Here is a 24,407-nt window from a genome sequence, read left to right as displayed (position 1 = left end):
CCGTTTCCATGTTGAGGTCGCTAGATTGATCCAGTTTGCGTACATAGGTCCTGAGAAGACTCCGAAAGTATCAGAGCACACTTAAAAATGTCTGAACCGCTGCATGATGTTTGTATTTGGTGACTTTCTTTCCTGGTGTTCATTGATCATCATATCATGAGCATAAGGATTTATTAATTTTCATTTTACAAAGAGTACTCTACAAAATTTTGTTTAATAACCTCATATAATCTTTTACTAGATACTTATTTATCTAAGCGTTGATATCAACATTTATTGAAAGTTACTGTATTTGCTCATGTATTCAAATCATGTATCGTTGGCTGTGTTCAACTGAATTGGTTTCCTGCTAAATAGGAACTTTTATCATAGTTGAAAACATGCTGCTGAATTGTATGTATTTATTTTCTTTGTGTGTTTTTTTATTGTAATATTTAAGTTATTTCTCTCAGTGCAATTCAATGCTGAAGTGATTTGTAGGGCGTCATGGCGGAGCGTTCTAGAGCTTCAAACTCGAGCTCTGCTGGCTGAGTCGTCAGAGTGAGGGTTCGAATCCTGGTCTTGACACTTGTGTTCTTGGCAAGACACTTACTATGATTGCTTCTCATCACCCAGGGGTAAATGGGTATCTGTAGGGTGTCGTGGCCGAGAGGATATAAGAGCACCGAACTCAAGCTCTGGTGCTTCTGTTCAGCAGAGTTTGAATCCCGGTAGTGACCATTGTGTCCCTGACCAAGACTAAAACTATTATTGCTTCTCTTCACCCAGGGGTAAATGGGTACCTGTGAGGGCAGAGATAGTTGATGTTTTATTAATAGCAACCTGTGTGATAATTCCGCTGCCCGGGCTGCATACTCCAAAGGAGTTGAGAGTGTTGCAGAAACCCAATGAACAGTGGGTAGTAATAGTGTAAGATATGCACATGATATGGGTTAAAAATACCTAATAAATGCAAATCTTTATTACACGTACACATAGATCAGCTGTTTAAGCAAGTTTTCATCTTTCACTAGGAGTTGTGAAAGCTATTAAACCTAAATAACAAGTGTTCTTTAAAGGAAGCTATGGTTGATCATGGCTTTGTGTAGTTGCGATAACGTAACCCTCCTACCGACGGCAAGAGGGTTAAGTTATCGCAACTAGGCTTTGTGTAGCTGTAAGCTCATTCAAATTTAGTAGTGTTCAATAACTGCCCTGTAAACTAAAATATTCACTTTTGTTTAGTGGTGATATTAGAAGAAAATCATGATGGAAAATTTAACAATTGGTTGTTGGAAAATAAACGAAAGACTTTAAATTAATTTTTGTGCTGTGATTTATTTATTAATTGGAGTGCTGCCCATCACTTATGTAAGATTGTATTATCTCTTGATTTCACTGTTTGGGTTTTGTTTTATGGAAAATATTTTGCAATTTGGAAAAGACCTTTGAAAGAGCTCCTTGTAGAATACAACCCACCCCACCCCTTCAAGCAAGTTCAAGACTTTAAACCAAATTGGAAGATATATGTATTCATAATAGCTTGACTAATAGTTAGTGATTGACCAATATTGATTACCTTAAGTAAAAACATATTAAGCGACCCGGGATATTATTAAAATGCACAGGTTTGCAGAAGAAAAACAAGTGTAGTGTGGATAGGATTGTGTGGTTAGTGAGTAACGGTAGTTGACGGTATTTGACGAATATTGCATGACGTTCGTTTGCGGTATTTACAAATTGGTACTCTCCTCGGCCTGGTTATATTTTTGTCATTAATGTATAACAAAACAAACTTGTTTATTTAATTTTACTACATAAAAAATCCAATGCCCCTTGTTATTTTTTTTTTATTAATTTGTACAAACATAGTTGTTAATTTTTAATGGATAATGTATGACAAAATATCACGTTGGAACGAGCCTCATGGCAACACGAAGCCGCCATTTTGGAAAAATTAAAATGAGATGTCTGCTGCGCTCTGAACTTGCACCGTCCGTAAAAGTGGGCGATCCTCTTCTAAACATCACGGCAAATACAACGGTGTTCTAGCTAATTGCTTTAAAATTACACGAAAGCTCTTCCGAATTGATCGTCTAAAGTTCTTAAAAAGTTGTTTAGTGATGTTTTTTGCTCTGCAAATCTGAGACTTTGTCAAGAAATGGGTTGTGGAAATAGCTCGGAAACCGAGGGGCGGAAGGAGGAGGAGCACGGTTTTTTTCACCGCCGTCCAAAAGTGAGCATTCGGGTCGGTCAACATGTTGAAGAAGTCTCCAAGGATGAAACACTCGTTGTCTTCGTGTTTGGTAAGTACATACATTACATTTTACTCGACATGCTCGAAGACAAATTAGTTATATAATGTTCAGTTACCAAAATCCAAATAAATAATTGTTTGTCTTGATTTTGACTCAACAGAACAGCTCAGTCTCTTGGCACAGTCGTGCATGAGTCATGCTTGTTGCATTTTAACATGTTGAACTTGAATAACTTGAAATATAAAAGTTTTAAGTTAAAACAAAAAGTTGAGCCATCCTTTGCTAAGTTAATAACATTAACATTGCATTGATGCAATGATAATGATTGTCATTTTATTTTTTAAAGTAAACAAACATAATACAAATAAATAGCTCATATCATATTTAGCCCTGGCTGGTGACGTGTGTGGGTGGGACGCTCCGTTATTAATTTATTACTTGCACTGACATCTTGCAATTTGAGCAATAAAATGTTAACCACACTTTAAAACACATGTCATGACATGGCGAAACTTGCGGAAACAAGGGTGGGTTTTCCCGTTTATTTCTCCCGACTCCGATGACCGATTGAGCCTAAATGTTCACAGGTTTGTTATTTTATATAAAAGTTGTGGGCCTTTGGGCAATACTGTTTACAGATGTTGTGCGATTGCTTGAATAATTTATTTAAATAGCATACAATATTTTATTTTAAAACCCTATGTTTATAATCTTTGACTGGTTATTGTCGATCCCTTATTGTCATGACGAAGAAGTGACCATTAGAGTTAAGATTTGTCTTGCTCCTACAAAACATACAAAATAATTGTTCATAAAAAGTTGTATTTCTAGTACTGTAAATTTGTTAGTGTTACCCCCCCCCCCCAACCTTACTGTCTGTCAGGTCTCGTGTTTGTAAACAAACAATGGCGTTTGCATCCTGACTGAAGGACTATGCCAAGTACCAAAGTACGTGTAGAAGAAATAAAGAAGAAAGTAATGCACTAAGGATCCGACCCCTCCACCCCATCCCAACACTAATCATTTAATGCCTTCATTTTCAATTGGATGGCAACATCAAATAAAATAAAACATGTGAAGTTTATGTACAGTTTGTAGAATCTAGTGCAATTGCAATGTGTACAGGATTTGAGGCATTGCATGGTGAGGTATCAATGTATATTTAGTTTGCGGTAGCAATGTGGTTGTCAATGAATGTTTAGAAGAATTTCTTTTTTAACAAGCACTGAGAGAATATTTAAAATTCTCATTTAAGTCTTTGACTTCTGCCGGACTTGTCTGTTCATAAAGTTTACTGACCTGGAGCTAGACACACTGGCCTCAAGCCCTGAGTATGTAAAGTCTTGAGCCCTGATGTATGGCTAAAAACCAAAATTAATATTCTTTATCCCCGATGCAAATTTAACATCTATTATAATGTAAAGTCTGTTCTCACCTCGTACATATTGCATGAATAGTTTTGGTATTTAATACACAAATGTGCAGGTCTTATTATTATTAAAAAGAATTGAAGTTAAAAATGAAAACATTTTTTAAAACTAATGATTAAATATTTTGTGATCTGTATGTAGACCAATGATTCACATTCCCATAAAAAAAGCAAATAAGGACCATCCCTTAGTATCCAGCTGTTATTTTCAAGAGAAATTGGAATGTTTTGAAATGATTTATATTGGCAGACTGCCCTATAGCTTTAATCTGTAGACCAGGCCGTCCACATTTTATTCTCGTGTGCCAACCATTGGACCGTAGCTTCCCACACAAAAAAGACTTAGGCATGTTAGGAGTTGAAAACACACTTTGTTTACTAACGTGCGTGTGCGCGCATATGAATACATTAATAACACTTTATTGGAAAGTGGCTGATTAAAATGCACAATGTTCATTAGACATGGACAGTGTGGAATCCGTTGGGTAAGACTGAGCGGAATATTAAATTAAAGGGTATTGTAATGAAAGTGTTTATCAACTATCAGTCACAGAATAATAAAAACATCCTGTTTTGTAATCAACACATCATTTTCACATAGTATTAATCAGACAGTGAGCTTGATGAGAGTGAGCAGAGGCCAATACATTGATAGTGCTTTATGCGTGCACATTACATGGCACCCTGTGAAGCAGCCCAGGTGCCAATTTAATAGAGTCGCTTAAGCACGAAAATAGCTTGCTTATTTTACACATGTTACTGGCCAAAATTTCATGCCATAGACATTGCTTGTGACTGGTATTTAGCTATTGTTTACTTAGCATTAACAAATGAGTGGAGTCTTGGCTAGTATTCTGATTTTACTAAGCATGGATTATTTTGCTTTTAAAAGCAGAATTTTGTGTTTAAGCAGCTCTGTGAAATTGGGCCCTGTAATCACAAAATCTTGCTTAACAGAGAAAAATGCTACATGTACTTAGCAGAAACAGGTTACAAGCCAACGTTTCTGTTACCACTGGTGCCCCACTCATATTGTTGAGCTGAGCAATTTGCTGAAGAGCATTTTTTGCTAAGAAACCTTATAAAATCGGGCCCGGGCCTGAAGGGCTTGAAACTTACTTCATCAAGGCACTGGAGGCAATTTCCTTGTTGCTCCTGCTTGTGCCTTGATGCCCCTTAAGGTGGTCCAATAGAAATCCACATCACATTACCTATTGAAACTTACTTCTTCAAGGCACTGGAGGCAATTTCCTTGTTGCTCCTGCTTGTGCCTTGATGCCCCCTAAGGTGGTCCAATAGAAATCCACATCACATTACCAAACTTATTTCTTCAAGGCACTGGAGGCAATTTCCTTGTTGCTCCTGCTTGTGCCTTGATGCCCCCTAAGGTGGTCCAATAGAAATCCACATCACATTACCTATTGAAACTTACTTCTTCAAGGCACTGGAGGCAATTTCCTTGTTGCTCCTGCTTGTGCCTTGATGCCCCCTAAGGTGCTCCAATAGAAATCCACATCACATTACCAAACTTATTTCTTCAAGGCACTGGAGGCAATTTCCTTGTTGCTCCTGCTTGTGCCTTGATGCCCCCTAAGGTGCTCTAATAGAAATCCACATCACATTACCAAACTTACTTCTTCAAGGCACTGGAGGCAATTTCCTTGTTGCTCCTGCTTGTGCCTTGATGCCCCCTAAGGTGGTCCAATAGAAATCCGCATCACATTACCTATTGAAACTTACTTCTTCAAGGCACTGGAGGCAATTTCCTTGTTGCTCACTGCTTGTGCCTTGATGCCCCCTAAGGTGGTCCAATAGAAATCCACATCACATTACCTATTGAAACTTACTTCTTCAAGGCACTGGAGGCAATTTCCTTGTTGCTCCTGCTTGTGCCTTGATGCACCCTAAGGTGGTCCAATAGAAATCCACATCACATTACCAAACTTACTTCTTCAAGGCACTGGAGGCAATTTCCTTGTTGCTCCTGCTTGTGCCTTGATGCCCCCTAAGGTGGTCCAATAGAAATCCACATCACATTACCAAACTTACTTCTTCAAGGCACTGGAGGCAATTTCCTTGTTGCTCCTGCTTGTGCCTTGATGCCCCTTAAGGTGATCCAATAGAAATCCACATCACATTACCAAACTTACTTCTTCAAGGCACTGGAGGCAATTTCCTTGTTGCTCCTGCTTGTGCCTTGATGCCCCCTAAGATGCTCCAATAGAAATCGACATTACATTACCTACATTTTTTCGTTACGAAAGGAGAACTCAGTTCTGTTTGAATTACATTGAAAATGTTATTCAAGTATATTGCAGGTCTGTATTCGTACAACACCCTGTACTTTATTGTTTTATTATAACAATATTATGTTAATGCTTTCACCGAAGATGGAATTTAATTATGCAGCATGGTGTTTTCAAGGCTGAGTATTAAATACAGAAATGACATCACATGGAGTCAGTAGAGAGACTTCATTTTCTACGATTGACCAAGTGTTGTCTGATTGGAATTTCAAGTTTGGAATACGGGCAGAACCAAAATAGCATACAGAAAAGATGTACAACCGTTTCCACACTTAAGACTTTTAAAGACGATAACCAATGGAGAAAATACAACATAAACATATATTTAATATAGATCTGTAAACGTTGTTTAGAAGATCCCTTCTTTGAGTTTTTATTTTCCTTTTTATGTATCGGTGTGTTATTAAATAATTTGTAAACAAATAGCTATGTTCGCAAGAAATGAAACTCTGGAAATTGCTGGGGAACTTTTCCCCACCTCTACCCATGTTCAATTTATGCTTTTTGCGATTTTTCCAGGGGGAAATGAACAGAGTACACAGTTGCCATCCCTTGTGTAATGTCTATTGTACTAGTACATCATTTTTGTCGCTGTGTGCTTTTTTATGTGTAATTTGCACGCAACTTTAGTGCTATTTCAGATTTTTACACTGACTACATGTAAGTTGTGATAGATGTACAAAAGCCTGATACGAGCATGCTCAAACTCAGTGCATTGCATTTAGTAATTGAATCACAACTTATTGATTTGTGCCACTTATAATCATACATGTAGATGATAAACGAATGTTTGTATTGAGAGAGATTGTCTATTGACAGGTGTTAACACCCCTTGCGGGAGCGTTAGCGTTGTTGTTGGGAAGATCATCTAAACAAACAAAAACAAACAATGATCTGAAAATTTGATAAAATCTTTAAACATTGTTGGTTTGTTTGTGTGTTGTTTTTGAAGGTTGGAATATTAATGTATTCATGATGTTGTACGCGTATGTACCCCCATGATCTTTCAAACAATTTGTTTTAAAAGTTGTACCTTTAATTAAATCTCCCCACATATGTGTTGAAAAAATCCTTCAAATTAAATCCAGTTAAAATTCCATAGCGCTACTTAAAACAAATCTTCCCCTAAATCTGTTTAATATTATGTTTTTATAATTTTCGAACTGCATATTGTGCCATTGATTTGCAGATGTTGGCTTTATTATGCTTGAGTGGGGATTGTTGGCCTGGAGGCCAGTCTATTCTAATATTATGTTGACTTTTATGCAGGGTTTTCCTTTCAATGCGCTGGCTAGCTTTATCAAGAACAATATTTAGGAGAATTTCAATGCGCTAGCTAGCTATATCAAGAACAATATTAAGGGAATTTCATTGCGCTGGCTAGCTTTATCAAGAACGTTATTTGGGGAGTTTCAATTCACAGAGTGGCTTATTGAGACCATTATTGGGATAATTTCAATGCACAGAGTGGATTATTGAGGAGACAATGTGGGAGAATTTCAGCCTCTACTGTATGAACAAAACAATAGTACTATTACTAATGGCAGGCAGATCATCAAATAAAATATACAAGAATAATATATGGAATATTCATTATTTTGATTTTTTTTTACACTTCAAAGAAGGTTTTTTTTTTAATTATAAAAATTCACTCAACTGTGGGGTATTTCCGTATTAATTCAATTTACAAACAAAAGACCAACTGGACTTGGTCAGTCGTCAGTTCACTTGCCCAACCCTAAACTCACAGACCTTGGGTTGGCCTGTGGTCCAGTGTACACGTGTTGGAGCCCTGATATAATCCCTTGCAAAAGTGTATCCAGGCCACTTTTGTATGCATTTAAACATGTACCATTGGTTCCTTTGGTTGGTAAGCAGTTTGGAACAGCTAATTCTATTTTCTCATATTTAAAGAAAACAATTACACATTAAAAGTACTATTAAAAACCTCTGAATGGTTTGTGCACACTGAAATACTACTGTTAACCAAGTGAGTGTACTCAACTATCCCTTTAAAACATCCAGATCCGTCCATCATACCCTTGATATTAATGCTCTATAGCAATAACTTGTTTCCATTCTCAACCTCCCTTGTCACCCTGCAGGCGGTCCAGGATCCAAGAAGGGTCGCATCGTTGATGACCTCGTCCATATGTATGGCTTTAGAGCGCTGATTGCCGAGGATCTCATCTTGAAGGAACTACCTAAGAAAGTGCAGAATGTAATGGCTATACAGAGTACTAAAGGACTGGCTGAGATGCTTAAGGTGTGTTAGATCCACTGGCCCCAATTCCATAGAGCATAAACTTGCTAAGCACAGAAATAGCAGAAATTGCCTAATAATAATAATAATAATACAAATTTATACCGCGCTTAATACTACGTTTCTAAGCGCATGGTGCTAGTGTCCTGGTGAAGACTATAGTAAACCAGGGCAACAGCACCAAAATATAAAGAACTTGGCTTACCAGCCAAGCTGTGTCCAAATTCAAAAAAGCTTAAATTAAAGGACTAGCTGAGATGCTCAAGGTACATCAAGGGGACACAAATCCACTACAACCTGGCCCCAATTTGATAGAGATGCTTAGGTACACAATTTAGCTAAGCACACAAAAACTATGCTTACCAGAATAAGGTTACCAGCCAAAATGTCATATCACATTATGTACAATCTGTGACTGGTATCCTGATTAATTTTGCTAAGCAGAAACTTTATATGCAACATTTTCTGCTTTAGCAGCTCTAAGCATGTAAGCATAACAACTGGGGCCAATTTCATAGAGCTGCTTAAGCAACAAATTTGCTTTTAAAGCAATACAATAGTTTTAAAAAGATTACAAATAATGTAAAAACACTAAGCAAAGTACTGAGGAAACAAGCCTGGGCGCGGGCAGATACGTACAAAAAGTACATGCCCTAAAAGCTCATTGGAATCTATAATTTTATGTGTTACCAAAAGGTGGCAAGACAGCCAGTTTGTACAATCTGTATGACTCTTAAGATCTGGATCTCAGATTCCAATTTGGATCATCAGCAGCGACTCTTTAACCCCTGATATTTTAACAGTGATAAAGTAAAATTTTCTGTATGAACGTGACGTGGTTAAATGTCATATACACACACGTATGGGGGGGTATCCAAAATGACGCTGAAACTACGTGTAAAAAAGAAATAATCATGCATTAAACAATTCTGATCATTGTTAAATTAATTACATGTCCATATAATTTGTTGTTGAGTCCTCCACAGACATGTGTAATTGTAAAAGACTTACATTTGGATAGTCCTCGCATGCACACATCCTTCAGCAGACATGATTTTAAATGTCTGTTTTCCAATTTTGTTTTAGCCCTTGGGAAAAATCTGGAAATTTGTGAATAAATTGCCTGAAGTGTAAAAAGAGCATACAACATGTGTACGTATTGCACATCTAGACCTTGTAATCAATAAAGTATTCCTACTTTATTTCAAGGGCTAAGCTACAGTCACCTTTAGTACGTTGTTGTTCGTTGTAGTTTGCAGTGTCTGGATGATCAGGGATGGATGTAGGACAGAATTAAAATGGCTGGAACAGTATCACAGAATGCAGATTGCAGATGTACAAATCAATTGCATGTTTACACTGACTTGGTACAATCACAAAGCAGGCGTGATGCTTCGTTCTTGAAAGGGTTTCTCCATTGGACAACGCATTCGAATGAGGAATATTGTAAACTTCTATCTAGGGATGTTTCAAGGGGGTACCTAGGCAATGACAAGGAGAATTGAGGCAATTGTCACTGTGAAGTATCAGACCTGAAACAAGAACATTCAAGGGGCAATGACCAGGGGCATGGAGGCAATTGCCTCTGTGAAGTATCAGACCTTAAACTGGAATATTTCAAGGGCACCAAGGCAATGACCAAGCGGCATGGAGGCAATTGCTCTGTGAAGTATCAGACCTGAAACTGGTGCACCAAGGCAATGACCAAGGGCATGGAGATAATTGTCACTGTGAAGTATCAGGCCTGAAACTGGAACATTTCAAGGGCACTAAGGCAATGACCAGGGGGCATGGAGACAATTGCCTCTGTGAAGTATCAGACCTGAAACTGGTGCATCAAGGCAATGACCAAGATCGTGGAGGCAATTGTCACTGTGAAGTATCAGGCCTGAAACTGGAACATTCAAGGGGCAATGACCAGGGGCATGGAGGCAATGACCAAGGGCATGGAGGCAATTGCCTCTGTGAAGTAATAAACCTGAAACTGGTGCATCAAGGCAATGACCAAGGGGCATGGAGGCAATTGCCTCTGTGAAGTATTAGACCTGAAACTGGAATATTTCAAGGGCACCAAGGCAATGACCAAGGGCATGGAGGCAATTGCCTCTGTGAAGTAATAAACCTGAAACTGGTGCACCAAGGCAATGACCAAGGGGCATGGAGGCAATTGCCTCTGTGAAGTATCAGACCTGAAACTGGTGCACCAAGGCAATGACCAATGGCATGGAGGCAATTGCCTCTGTGAAGTAATAAACCTGAAACTGGTGCATCAATGCAATGACCTGGGACATGGAGGCATTTTCTTGGTTGCTTCTGTGAAGTAACGGGCCTGAAACTTTCAAGGGGCATCAAGGCAATGACAAGTGCCTCCATTGCCCCTCTGCCTCTGTGAAGTATCAGCTGACAATGGGAAGTTCCCTTAACATGCTTGAAAAAATAATGAAACAAATCCAGAAGGAAAATATCTGTCTCAGTAGGGGCCTACACATATAGGCTACTGACGCTACTCTATCTATGTTACATGAATGTGTACAGTGTACATCCAAGCATGTGTGAGGATGACTCAGAATTTATAACAGTAACATGGAATTTGATTACGGTAAAAACATATTTTTGTATTCCATCAAACAAAGATAGAAATGTCGCACAAGATCACAAGTCATACATGTAGGGTGCCTGATGTACGTCAGCAACACAGAAGGCCTCTACTGTTATTTAATATTTATGAAATTCATAGCTGTTGGAATCGGCTAATTTATAATGTAAATATCACTGACGAAATTCCCTAAGGAGGTTTCCAACTCAGCCTCTTAAGAACTCTTAAGAACTTCATACAGATACTCACTTTAAGAGGCGATCAGGGAATATTTATGTGGCACTAAAACATTACTGTGGCATTACAACTGCCATTGTGAATGCCCTGATGTCAGGTCTGGATGTACCTGGAGGTCACGTGTAGGACATGGCCTCTGTTGCCCCTGGTCTTGGCCTTGGTCATGTTGGTGCCCATTTTTCCAGTGCAAAATTAAAAATGCCTTGCCAGAGGTCTCAAAGATGAAATTCAAGGCTTGTGATCTATCATAGACAGTGCAATCATCAGGCAGATTTCAAACTGTTTTAATTTTTTTAACTTTTTTTATTTGGGGGGGGGGGGGTTGCGGAGGACACGCTTGAATGTACGTACTTGGTGTTGTGACTGTCGGTTGATACACACTAGACTCAAGACTTTGTTGTTTCTGATCAGAAGAGTGTGGGTTTGAGTCCTGGTCTTGACATTTATGTCATTATGCAAGACACTTACAATCATTTTTGTGAAATCCTTTGGTATCTACAATGTAAGTGGGTTATAATGAAAAAACAGCTCTATTTACGTGAATGTAATTAGGTCCCATGTCTGGTTTTCGTACAGTATACAATGGTATGCGTGGGCTAATTGGTTAATTTAGAAAGCTTGCTGTGAACGCTAGTCTCATTAAATGTCTATTTAATTTACATCAACTAATAATACGTACACATAAAGTACTTGGGATCAGTCTGTAGTCAGTGTCTTTACAACATTGTACTGTAGTCTTGGATTGAAAAAGTGGCTAGACATCTTTGCATGAATGTAATTTCCGGAAAACTGGAGTTGTAGGCCTAACGTCCACACACACAAAATAATCTGAAATTGGAAATACACACAATCTGAAAAGGACCAATTTTGATTCCCCTTAAAGCCATTGGACACTTTCGGTAAACAGTATTGTGCAAGGCCCACACTTCGTGTATCACAACATAGTTATATATATAATAACAAACCTGTGAAAATTTTGGCTCAATTGGTCATCGGAGTCGGGAGAAAATAACAGAAAAAACCTAACCTTGTTTCCGCATGTTTCGCAGTGTCATGACATGTGTTTAGAATAAATCTAAATTTAGAGAATTGATATTGTTTTAATGTTTTCTCAAAAAAGTAAAGCATTTCATGGAATAATATTTCAAGAGAAGTCTTTCACCATTACCTTCTGTAAACCCAGTAAACTATTTGTAAATCTGTGAACTTTTTTTTTTCTGTTCCGAAAGTGTCCAATGGCTTTAAACAGTCTCAGTTACATACTTAGAATCAGAGAAAATCAAATTAGGCAATGAGGTTTTTACAGTCATTAATTAAGTAGTAATTACCAATGGTACCCTCCCTTTTAAAGCCTAACAAGGAGACGCTACTAATTTACGTAGCAGCCTTTTGGAATCCCTGACCCACTTGCATAACTTTGCATTGATATGTAGTCCTATTCCTGATTCACACACACAGCAGTAATTTGATAACATCGGCAGATGGATCATGTGAACAGTTACACGTTCAATTATCACAAGTCCCTTGACATCCAATCCACACTCTACCACACACTTCTTCTACTTTGTCTGCTGACTGCTTGCATGATGATGAATCAGGTCCTCCCCCAGATTTGTTATAAACTGGGGGACATTTTCAAAACCATGAACAAAATTTTTGATGTTGTGACGAAATGAGGTCTTTAGAATGTTTTTAACTCGATGTTCATCTTAATAGCCCTACCGTGCAATCTGGGGCATTTCTGGGGCATTCTATTTGATGATTTTTAAAATAATTTTTGTGAGTTTGATCTGAAGTAACCAGACCATTGCTGTACACGGTCGTGTGCAGGCGGCAGCGAGTAAACCCGAAGAAACCACACTTCCAGCTAAGTCATTAATTTTGGCAATATGTTTGCTGCCACCATCGGTGAACCCTTTATATTGCGGGATAATTTTTCGCCGCGAATTTCGTTTTTTTCTCAAATACTGTACAAGATCCGTGTAAAAATCTAGGAATATGGTAAGGTATTAATTAATACATGATCTTTAAAATGTAGATGGCTGAAGGGGGTATTTTGTATGGTCTTTAAAGCAACTCTATGAATGTTTGGGTCCAGGTGGCGCTAGAGAGCATGTCCTGAGTGGACCCATGGCTTCAGTAGACCCATTCCATCCTGAGTGGACCCATGGCTTCAGTAGACCCATTCCATCCTGAGTGGACCCATGGCTTCAGTAGACCCATTCCATCCTGAGTGGACCCATGGCTTCAGTAGACCCATTCCATCCTGAGTGGACCCATGGCTTCAGTAGACCCATTCCATCCTGAGTGGACCCATGGCTTCAGTAGACCCATTCCATCCTGAGTGGACCCATGGCTTCAGTAGACCCATTCCATCCTGAGTGGACCCATGGCTTCAGTAGACCCATTCCATCCTGAGTGGACCCATGGCTTCAGTAGACCCATTCCATCCTGAGTGGACCCATGGCTTCAGTAGACCCATTCCATATTCCAAGCCTGGCTGAGTTATATCAGTCAGCTGTCACAGCCAGTTATACCCACACCTCACGCATAATTCCTCCCATGGGGATGAACACAGCTTGTTAAATAATAAAGGTCAGTCAGTGGACTGGAATTATGGAGATTAAGATATTCAGAAATGAATTTGCTTTCTGCGTGATGTAATGCATTGTACTACTTTATGGAATTCTATATTTATATGAGAGAAACCATTGTCCATTACCCTGAATTGAAAATGCCTATGCATTATTATATTGAATTGAAGACTTATTAATTTACTGTTAGTGTTACGGAAGATGGTATGGTACTGTATGTGTACAGGGAGGCCTATAGCCAAAGTATCTTATAATTCATCCTGTTTACAGATGGTACAATCTGCTGTGAAACCTTCAACTTTGAGTTAGTCAGATAATTACCACCATTGTCATTGGGTCTTCCATTCTACACAGTAAGACATATTTCTATCTATTAAATAAATAGAAGTGTCCCTCAATGTTGGATTGCTGCAAAGCCTGTGCTGTTTCAAATTGACATCTAGTATTAATCAACATACATGTACTCCTCAAGTTGTGCGCTACATACATTGTATCAAGATGAAAATGTGTTGAGTTCAATATGGACAGACCTTCACCATTGGAAAAACAGCTTTAAGAAACGTGCTATCCTTCAATAGGGAGGTTTCGCATGCCAACGGATACGGTTAGTGCGACAGATATGTCATCATTATGACGTCATACGCTACTCGCTATCCGCTATACATGCAGACGACATTGATATCGTGCGTGCTACATGTACATGTAAGTAGGTTACGGATAGCTTAAAGTATGCGTATGCGTATCCGTTCGCTAGCGTATCCGTTCGCTCCCTATCAATCTGTCATGTACATGTAGTACAAAAATGTTTGAAACAAATAATGCAAGGTTCTCTCAATTAACATTGGTCTGGTGTCCAAATGTCAGTTAAACACTCCTGAGGGAAACTCAAAATTCCTTGCAAGTGCTCTGGCTGGCTAGTTGGGTGTTGAAAAGAATCCTTATTTCTTAAAGTGTATTACGAGCTGATTGATTAGTGGAATAACAAACTAACTGGTCCTCCCTGCTGGCTAGTCACTTAATTTAAGGGCAAGTATGTGATTAAATCCTACTTGTCAAATCCATCTTGGAGAGGATGATGCGATCTTGGCGTTTATATCCTCTTGTGGGAGTTTGCCAAATTCCTTGATGGGAAGATCATCCCAAAACAAACAAACAAGCTCATGACGATATGTACACAGACAGAATAGAGTGCACAGACATATTGATGTGTAATGTACAGTAGAGTGTACAATAACAAGAAAAATTCTACTGTGACTGCCGTCAATTTCACCAAGCTCTTTTCCCTAACTTAGGATTAATCTTAAGACTTTGGACGAGTTCAGTTCCGTATTCAAAGACGTAGGACGCATTGAACCAAGTAAGGACGGGTTACTCGTCCTAACTCAAGCATTTTGTGAAATTGATCAGGTATTCCTGTCCTGGACCCAATTTCATAGAGCTGCTTAAGCAACAAATGTGCTTAAGCACGAAAATAGCTTGCTTATTTTACACATGTTACTGGCAAAAATCTCATGCCATGTACATTGCTAATGACTTATATTAAGCTGTTGTTTACTGAGCATAACAAATAAGTGGAGTCTTAGCCGGTAATCTGATTTTACAAAGCAAAGATTTTTTTGCTTAAGCAAAATCTTTTGCTTAAGCAGCTCTATAAAATTGGGCCCTGGCTGTACATGTACATGATCAAGAGTTTTATTATGGTGTTTTTTCCCTATCTTCTGATGAAGACAATTGATCAGAGCATACTGATTGAAACTTTCAGTTGTTAGGCCTACACTGTGCATAGACAATGCTGTGCTGCTTCATTTCAGACAAGCCACCATGAAAATAGATCAGAGAGGTACATCATGTCAATATAAACCTTACTGGATAAACATTGATCTAGAGAAGCTCAAGCTGTATGGTAGACCATAGAGCAAGGACAAGAAATACCTTGTCTTGTTGTTGATTGCAAACTCATTTTGGCGAGTGCAAGCTTGTGGAAATTATTCACTGAAGTCTGCAAACCTAATCAGTTTCCTTTACCGAGTAATGCTTCACTAGTTATTAAGCTCAAACTGAAACGTAATGAACAAATGGCAATAATAAAACTTTATCTAGCAACATGCCTGGGACATGGAGGCCACATAGGCAATTGCCTCTGTTGCCCCTGGTCTAGCCTTAGTGCCCCTTTAAAAGTTTTCCCATAGACTTTAACATTGAAAAATATGAAACCGTCATAATAGTCTGGGTTTATTAGTTATTTCCATTCTAATGAAGGCCCAGGGCTAAATTGCACAAAGAGCTAAGATTGATATCAAAAACCAAATCTTAATTGCTTGAGCAGAAATGTGATGTCACAATGCGAATCACTATAGCAATGAGGATTCTAATTGCTGTATAATGTGATCAACTCGTCTTGCAAATGTTGAATCAAGACGAGTGCATGGTCTTTAATTCATTTGTAATAATTGACCTGTTTAACCACTTTGTGTTGAATAACATAGTTTTATTTCTCAAGCTTTTTCCAAACTGGCTAAAGGCCCGGTCACACTGCAGCGATAATGAAAATGATAACGATAACAACACAAAGAGAACGCATTCTATTGGTTGAGTTGCTCAGCGCTGAATACGCACACGCTTATTTAACCAATCGAGGGCGTAACTTTATTCTGGTTAACCTTATTCTAGTTCTAGCATACATGGCATAATTTGGTGCTTTAATACAGTACACTAGTACAGTGGGCCTAGTACATGTACATGTGTGTGTAGCTTGCTACAACAATATCATTAGGAGTGCATCCAACTTATTAAACTCCTGAAGGATACCTTGCAAAATGCTAAATATTCAAATATAGTGTTGCAAAATACTGCAAAGTCTCACCAGATTTTTACAGTAAAGAGAAATTCATCCATCGACTCGTACTTTATTCTCGGCTCAATTTGATATGGGGAGTCCCAAGCCCTTTCAGGTTATTCCCCCTCCAAACATGCCAAATGAAAAACACCCCTATAATGTATTATGCCTACCCCTGCGTTTAATTGCAAATGACCAAGCATCAATCTTAAAAAACAGTCCCTACACTTCAGGGGCAAATAGGACCATTTGTTTTAGTCAGCAACCCCCAGGTCGTTTTTTTTTTACACTGAGTAAAATCATGTACAAGTACATTCCTTTTATTCGGCTCTCAAATCTGTCTGATTGAGGGCCAACAAAATATTAATGAGGCAGACACTCTGTTTTCTCCCTACAATAATAAGTGGGACAACCCTTGCACGTACTGTATAATGTACAGTACATGTTGGCCCAGAGCCTTTATCATAGTGCTGCTTGTAAGCACAGCAACAAAATGCTGAGCAGAATAAGGTTACCAGCCAAAACACCATTTTGACATGTACTATCTGTGACTGACATCCTGCTCTTTTCTGCTTAGCAGGAAATTATTAAGCAATATTCAGTGCTGTTAAAAGCAGATGAAATTGAGCTCTGGTCATTACACCACACTACCAAAGGGATTTGCCTTTCCTCTAGCCAGTTCACAGTCACTGAAGTCATTTACACATAATAGGCTCAGTATATAAAATAAAAATAAAACATTCTGCATTTGACAGACTGTATTAATTACAGAAGGAGGGTGTTCCCCTGAAGACCATCGTATGATAGTAGTCTTCATTGAGCAGAGAAAGTCCTCTTTAATTAAGTGCAAGAAAGACTAACAATGGCAACCTCATCACAAAACATTCATAAATCATCATGAGGAACTCAATGTTATGACATTGCTTGCTCTGATGGAATAGACATACATTAACTTCAGGGTTGTCCTGAGGATTCTTTAAACATGGGGGGAGTTCTGGACTAGACCCAAAGTTTGGAAGTTTGGCTGAAGCATACTTGTATTGTCTTTCAAATGTGACATGGCTAATGTCATTAATTTATAAAAACAGTGTCCAAATTAAACTTCAAGGCATCCATGCTATTACACGTATGTCACTCTGGAGTGAATTGGATTATATGGAATTTGTGCAGCTTAAAATTTTGTGAACTTCTCAGAAATCAACAAATTTGAGAAGAATCAACACAATAAAATGTTGTTGTTGTTGTTGTTTGTGTGTTTCAGGATAACCAGTCATTGCTGTCGTTGGAATGGATCTTGGAACTGATAGGGAATGAGATTGAGAAAGACGCAAAGCGCCCTCACATCGTTGACATCATGCCCAACCTCAGATTCTTACTCCGATGTGAAAAATACATCCAAGAACCAGAATATGATATGAAGAACTTTGAGAAGAGGGTAAGGAGTTAGGTTTTTTTTTTCTGAAAAATGTTTGTTTTAGGTTTTATTTTTAAGAGATATACTGTAATGAAGCCAAACTCACAAGGTCAGACAGCCACTTCAAGATGGCGACTACACTTAACTAATTTGGGCTATTGACCCAGATGAAGTGCCACCCCAGGGGCACGTTGCCACCTGATCCTGGGGCTGAAACAGGGTTACCCCCGTACACTCCACAAGGGTGTAGACATGGGTATCATCCACTAGGAGCCTGGCTGGTAGAGCAGAATGCACTAGGAGAGGGCTACTGCCACCAGGGGCACGTTGCCACCTGATCCTGGGGCTGAAACAGGGTTACCCCCTGTACACTCCATAAGGGTGTAGGCATGGGTATCGTCCACTAGCAGCCTGGCTGGTAGAGCAGAATGCACTAGGAGAGGGCTACTGCCACAAAGGGCATGTTGCCACCTCATCCTGGGGCTGAAACAGGGTTACCCCCTGTACACTCCATAAGGGTGTAGGCGTGGGTATCATCCACTAGGAGCCTGGCTGGTAGAGCAGAATGCACTAGGAGAGGGCTACTGCCACAAAGGGCACGTTGCCACCTACTCCTGGGGCTGAAACAGGGTTACACCCTGTACACCCCATAAGGGTGTAGACATGGGTATCATCCACTAGGAGCCTGGCTGGTAGAGCAGAATGCACTAGGAGAGGGCTACTGCCACAAAGGGCACGTTGCCACCTGATCCTGGGGCTGAAACAGGGTTACCCCCTGTACACCCCATAAGGGTGTAGGCGTGGGTATCATTCACTAGGAGCCTGGCTGGTAGAGCAGAATGCACTAGGAGAGGGCTACTGCCACCAAGGGCACGTTGCCACCTGATCCTGGGGCTGAAACAGGGTTACCCCCTGTACACCCCATAAGGGTGTAGGCGTGGGTATCATCCACTAGCAGCCTGGCTGGTAGAGCAGAATGCACTTCCTTCCCAACTCTTCAAAGCAATTATAGTAAAGTGCTTTTCTCAAGGCACATTTCAAGAGTCTTCCTATAACATTTCTGTTCAACTCATTGTATTTTTATGTAGTTTTTGTTTGTTTGTCTGAGTGCTAAGAGACTCTTTTGGAGGTGTTAGAAATACAGTTGTTATTACTTTTACTATTAACTGAAATCTGGTATCCTCTCTTTTACAGTTCCCCAATTTATTTGCCTTAAATCTTGCCATACCGGAAGAGAAGGTGATTAAGCAGATAACGGCTCACAGCGCTAAGCATCCAGACAAGATGAAAGAAGCTGGACAGAGTGATGAAGCGGATACGAGCAGAACACAGGTAATGAGTTGCAAAAACCAAGAATATGTGATTTAGTACCTAGACGACAATACTTGATAAGTCATTGTGAAATCAGTGGTCAGCTTGGTGGGATTCGAACCTACATATAACTAGATGACAATACTTGATCAAGTCATTGTGAAATCAGTGATTAGCTTGGTGGGATTCGAACCTACATATAACTAGATGACAATACTTGATCAAGTCATTGTGAAATCAGTGATTAGCTTGGTGGGATTCGAACCTACATATAACTAGATGACAATACTTGATCTAGTCATTGTGAAATCAGTGATTAGCTTAGTGGGATTCGAACCTACATATAACTAGATGACAATACTTGATCTGGTCATTGTGAAATCAGTGATTAGCTTAGTGGGATTCGAACCTACATATAACTAGATGACAATACTTGATCTAGTCATTGTGAAATCAGTGATTAGCTTAGTGGGATTCGAACCTACATATAACTAGATGACAATACTTGATCTAGTCATTGTGAAATCAGTGATTAGCTTGGTGGGATTCGAACCTACATGTACAACCTTGTGATTGCAAGTCCTGCAGTCTAACCACTAGACCACATCACCATGAATCATGAGGCTTAACACAGTCCCGTTCACATCAGTGTTGTTGTCTGAATGCAGTTGGCCATGTTTAAAGCTGGATTCATACTTCCCGCGAAGGCGAAGTGAATTTTGGCGTCACACATTCGTAACTGGCAATTCACAACAGTAGAGATGAGCTCTACTCCTATAAAACTTTCTCAGCAAAGACAGCTGTGACGTCAAGTTCACTTCACATGTTTATGTAATATTTCATTGTATTTCCACAGCGGCGTAATGCTCTGTACACATCTAGCGTCAAGCACTTCCTCCATTACTTCAACAATCTGGGACGACTAGTGACGGTCGATGTGGCGTGTGGGGTCGCTGATCTCATCTGGCATCGGGTCAGTGATTTCTTCGGTCATCAACTGGAGTTGGAACCCATCAGGACTGTCAATACGGTGGTCATATTTGCTTTTGGTAAGACACTAGAGGGCGCTCTGTAACATAAGTACTGTCAACATGGTTGTCATATTTGCTTTTTGTAAGAACCTAGAGGGCGCTCTTTAACATCAGGACCGTCAATACGACGGTCATATTTGCTTTTGGTAAGCCACTAGAGGGCGCTCTTTAACATCAGAACCACCAATATATTTGTTATATTGTTTGCTTTTGGTTGGACAGTAGAGGGCGCTGTTTAAAACAACAGGGATTAGAAACTTCAGAGTTTTTATTTCTGCCTTGTGAAAAGAAAGTGATTTCTTGAAACATGTACACTGTTTCCTCTTCGATCTCCGTACTCCCCGGTGCTGAGGCTATTGTAGCTTTGCTCAAGGCAGTCGCATTATTCGCTCCGAAAAGACGCCGCTGTAAACCCACCTGTATACCCTGTGCGTGGTGCATGCGATCACACCGCATGACCCACCCGTATACACACTGTCACATCGTACGAATACTGTGCACACAAGTCATCCGCACTCGTACCACTAACCGCATGCGGAGGCCGTCAGGCCGACAGCCTTGTCGGGTCTGTAACTTCCGGGTTTAATGTGTAGTATTGAAAAATTTCCACAAGTGGAGAAAATTGGGGGGCCTCTCAGATATGCTAGTATGCAGCCCATGAATATGTATATCTTTCATCAGACCTATCAGACAACACAGGATGTGAGGCAAATGAATTATTCATTTTGACGTCCAATCACGCACGCCTATCATGCTCGCTGAGCGTCCGTCGTGGTGGTGTGTGATGTAGACATGTCTCGTCTTTCGCGGGCATTATGGTAATGAGCTGACCGTGGGAACTTTTCGCTTATTATAGTAATGAGGTCAGTGGCTTCAACACAGGCCCTACAAGGATAGTGTACGGGGGCATCGTGTCGTGCGATGTTACGCACAGTGAATATGAGTGGGTTTTTATACAGCGGCGGTCTTTTTTCGGAGTGAATAATTCGACTGCCTTGAGCAAGGCTAAGGTTATTGTTCCAACTCTAAAAGCGGGAAATGACATCACTTAGGATCAGGGGTGGATTTCACAAAGGTAGTCCTAACTTAGGACCAGTCCTAGGCAATGCTAAGAGATAGGACCAGTCCTAAGTTAGGACCAGTAAATGCTAAGAGATAGGACCAGTCCTAAGTTAGGACCAGTAACTCATCCTAACTTAGGACTGGTCCTATCTCTTAGCATTGCCTAGGACTAGTCCTAAGTTAGGACTACCTTTGTGAAATCCACCCCTGAACACATTGCAATTATTTATTTTACATCATTTAAATTGTTGTGATTGTTTTTGTTTTTGTTGACAGATCAAAATGATTTTGAAGGATTGGACATGGATCGCTATGAGCTACAGATGGTGTCTCTAAAGAGCCTGGTCGAAGAACACAATGCACCAGCAGTAAGTCTCATTTAGAACAAATCAAGGGGCACTAAGGCAATGAGCAGAGGGCATGAAAATCAATGGGCACCAAGGCAATGAGCAGAGGGCATGGAAATCAATGGGCACCCAGGCAATGAGCAGAGGGCATGGAAATCAAGGGGCACCAAGGCAATGAGCAGAGGGCATGGAAATCAAGGGGCACCAAGGCAATGAGCAGAGGGCATGGAAATCAAGGGGCACCAAGGCAATGAGCAGAGGGCATGGAAATCAAGGGGCACCAAGGCAATGAGCAGAGGGCATGGAAATCAAGGGGCACCTAGGCAATGAGCAGAGGGCATGGAAATCAAGGGGCACCAAGGCAATGAGCAGAGGGCATGGAAATCAAGGGGCACCAAGGCAATGAGCAGAGGGCATGGAAATCAAGGGGCACCAAGGCAATGAGCAGAGGGCATTTTATAGTAATTTAACTTTAAATTGTTTATGTACTTATTCCCTGGTACATTTTGATTCTTATGTAAATCATCCTTGGGAGCATTTTAATATAATTGTGCAAGTTTTTTTGTGAAGCACCTTAGAGTATTTTACAGAAATAGATTAGATGCTATAAAAATGTATTATAATTTAAATTATTATTATCATGTTTGGAAGTCACACAGTATAAAGGAGAAAGACTCTGCTTCGAAATGTCTTCAGGTCTTTTCGGTTAGTAAGCAGTTTGCATCAGCTAATTATTAGCAATGTAAATTGATTGATTTTTATTTTGCAGGACAAATTACTAGGTGCTCTATGCAAGCACATTGATAAGTCTGCCCCATTGGTTGAAGCATTTGCAGTGGACGCTACAGATACCAGCATTTTATCCTTTCAGTCCGATAAGGTAAACAGATTCGTTTAGATTAATCTATACACTGTGGGTGCTTTCAATTAGCATCCCAGGTCAGCCCCAAGTGTCCTGTTGTGGAACGGGTCGATTTGGGCTGCCCAGAGATGCATGACGTCACCACGAGAGGGTGAGTGACCGTTCAATTAGCTCTTGTCAAGGGCTCACCCATATGAGCACCGCGGGGTCGACACAGGGAAGCTAATCGAACGCACCCATTATCATACTGCTGCGGCCACATTGGTATTGTTCCCTGTATCCAATGGCAATAATGACAGCCGTAATTCATAGACTCCAAAAAGGAACCATACTCTATTATCTCCTTTCAACCTAATCTTCTATATTTAAATTATCATTTTATTAGAGAAAAAAATTGTAATTTTTAGGGCTGATTGAATCAATAGGGAGGTTAAGCTGCACTTTCTGCGAGCAAAACATGAACATGAACGTCAAAAAAAAGTGTTGTTTCTAGGTGACGTCGCCACTTTGTGCTTATTGCATGCTCATGTGTGACGTCTGCGTGACCGTGCGTACCTGACTTTGACGTTAACGCGGAACGTGCAGCTAAACCTCCCTATTATGAACTTTAGTGTTGCCAGCCTCATGTTGCGTTGACCTTCCGCCCATAATAGTAACTAACTGTGCTGTGTATTTGGTATTGTGTATTTTGTCTTTTGTACTATTGAGTGGAGGACTAAAATTGTGTATAGGAGATTATTTTATATTTTTTAATGTCAAATTGATTCTGTTTTTATTGATATTACTTTGTGAAATCAATCCACTTTTTAACCTTTTATATTGACCTTTTTAACCTTTGGTATTGACCTTTTTAACCTTTGGTATTGACCTTTTTAACCTTTGGTATTGACCTTTTAAACCTTTTACCTCATTACAGAAGAGTAGATCAACTCGCTTCGTAGAGGAGAGAGAAACGTATCTAGACAAATATATCTTCATCTCCAATTTGAAGAAGACCCGAGGTCGTAAGTGCAGTCTATTCCAGCGTCTCTATAAAGTGGTTGCTACGACCCAGAACGAGGTTTGTCTGTTCCCTCAAGAGACGGAAACGGAGTTGTGTAAGAGGATAGCTCTACATATGGCGGATGAACGTACCGGTTATTAGCTTTGTAGCCATACACTTGAAATAGTTAGGACCAAGATTGGGAGAGGTTGGATCTTTGACGCAATGGACTTGGGTTTTTAAAGAAGAGATTAGAAAGTTCAGAGTTTTATCTGAAAACATAATTTGGCCCGTTGAAGAAAATCATCCGTAAATGTAATTTACATATTTCATTGGAGGAGCGCACTGGTTTTTAGCTTTGTAGCAATTAACTTGAAATAGTTGGGACCAAGATTTTGATCTTTGACCCAGTGTAGGACAATCAAGTTGTGTCGTTGGAGTTGGGTTTAACAGGGATGGGAAAGTTGTGTCGTTGGAGTTGGGTTTAACAGGGATGGGAAAGTTGTGTCGTTGGAGTTGGGTTTAACAGGGATGGGAAAGTTTTCAGAGTTTTATCTGAAATAAGACTTTTTAATCAGACTTGTGATGTTATTTTTGTCCGCATATAAAGAAACCCTACTCTTTAATCTACTTCTGTAGTTCCGAGGAAACTGTTCCCAAAAGCTCTGTCAAGTCTAACACACAGTTGGTTTCAAATGGTTGAAATTCCATTATTTCAACATTATAACAATAATAATAACCGTATTTATAACGCGCCTTTTGCCAAAGGATACAAAGCGCCAGGTATTATTACTGCAATGAGTGGGATGAAGTTTGAGATATAAGACCTAATCCTTAGCACCATGTACAATGGTTTACAAGGTGCTGGGCGCAATATGCTGCCAATCCAGCCAGGAACAC

General features: G+C 39.8%; 1 protein-coding gene across 1 annotated transcript; it reads left to right on the top strand.

Annotated features, from left to right (window-relative positions):
• The first annotated feature begins 1,956 nt into the window (after nt 1-1,956).
• LOC117299055 lies at nt 1,957-24,269 on the top strand. Its single transcript, XM_033782459.1, has 8 exons — nt 1,957-2,285; nt 8,078-8,238; nt 17,760-17,933; nt 19,107-19,244; nt 20,080-20,272; nt 21,593-21,684; nt 22,433-22,543; nt 23,442-24,269. The coding sequence occupies exons 1-8, from the start codon at nt 2,141-2,143 to the stop codon at nt 23,667-23,669; spliced, it is 1,242 nt and encodes a 413-aa protein (XP_033638350.1). The 5' UTR covers nt 1,957-2,140; the 3' UTR covers nt 23,670-24,269.
• Nucleotides 24,270-24,407: the final 138 nt, after the last annotated feature.

The sequence above is a fragment of the Asterias rubens genome, chromosome 14 (genome assembly GCF_902459465.1).
Source record: "Asterias rubens chromosome 14, eAstRub1.3, whole genome shotgun sequence".
In the NCBI taxonomy this organism is placed as follows: Eukaryota; Metazoa; Echinodermata; class Asteroidea; order Forcipulatida; family Asteriidae; genus Asterias; species Asterias rubens.
Note: the sequence above shows the minus strand (reverse complement) of the source record. Positions and strands in the feature narration are given on the sequence as shown.

What these genes read in the sequence shown, in the direction of transcription:
- LOC117299055 (XM_033782459.1), top strand. Translation starts at nt 2,141, where the DNA reads ATGGGTTGTGGAAATAGCTCGGAAACCGAGGGGCGGAAGGAGGAGGAG. An exon ending in ACTCGTTGTCTTCGTGTTTG is followed by an intron (nt 2,286 to 8,077) that starts GTAAGTACATAC and finishes GTCACCCTGCAG; the next exon opens with GCGGTCCAGGATCCAAGAAG. An exon ending in AAGAACACAATGCACCAGCA is followed by an intron (nt 21,685 to 22,432) that starts GTAAGTCTCATT and finishes TTTATTTTGCAG; the next exon opens with GACAAATTACTAGGTGCTCT.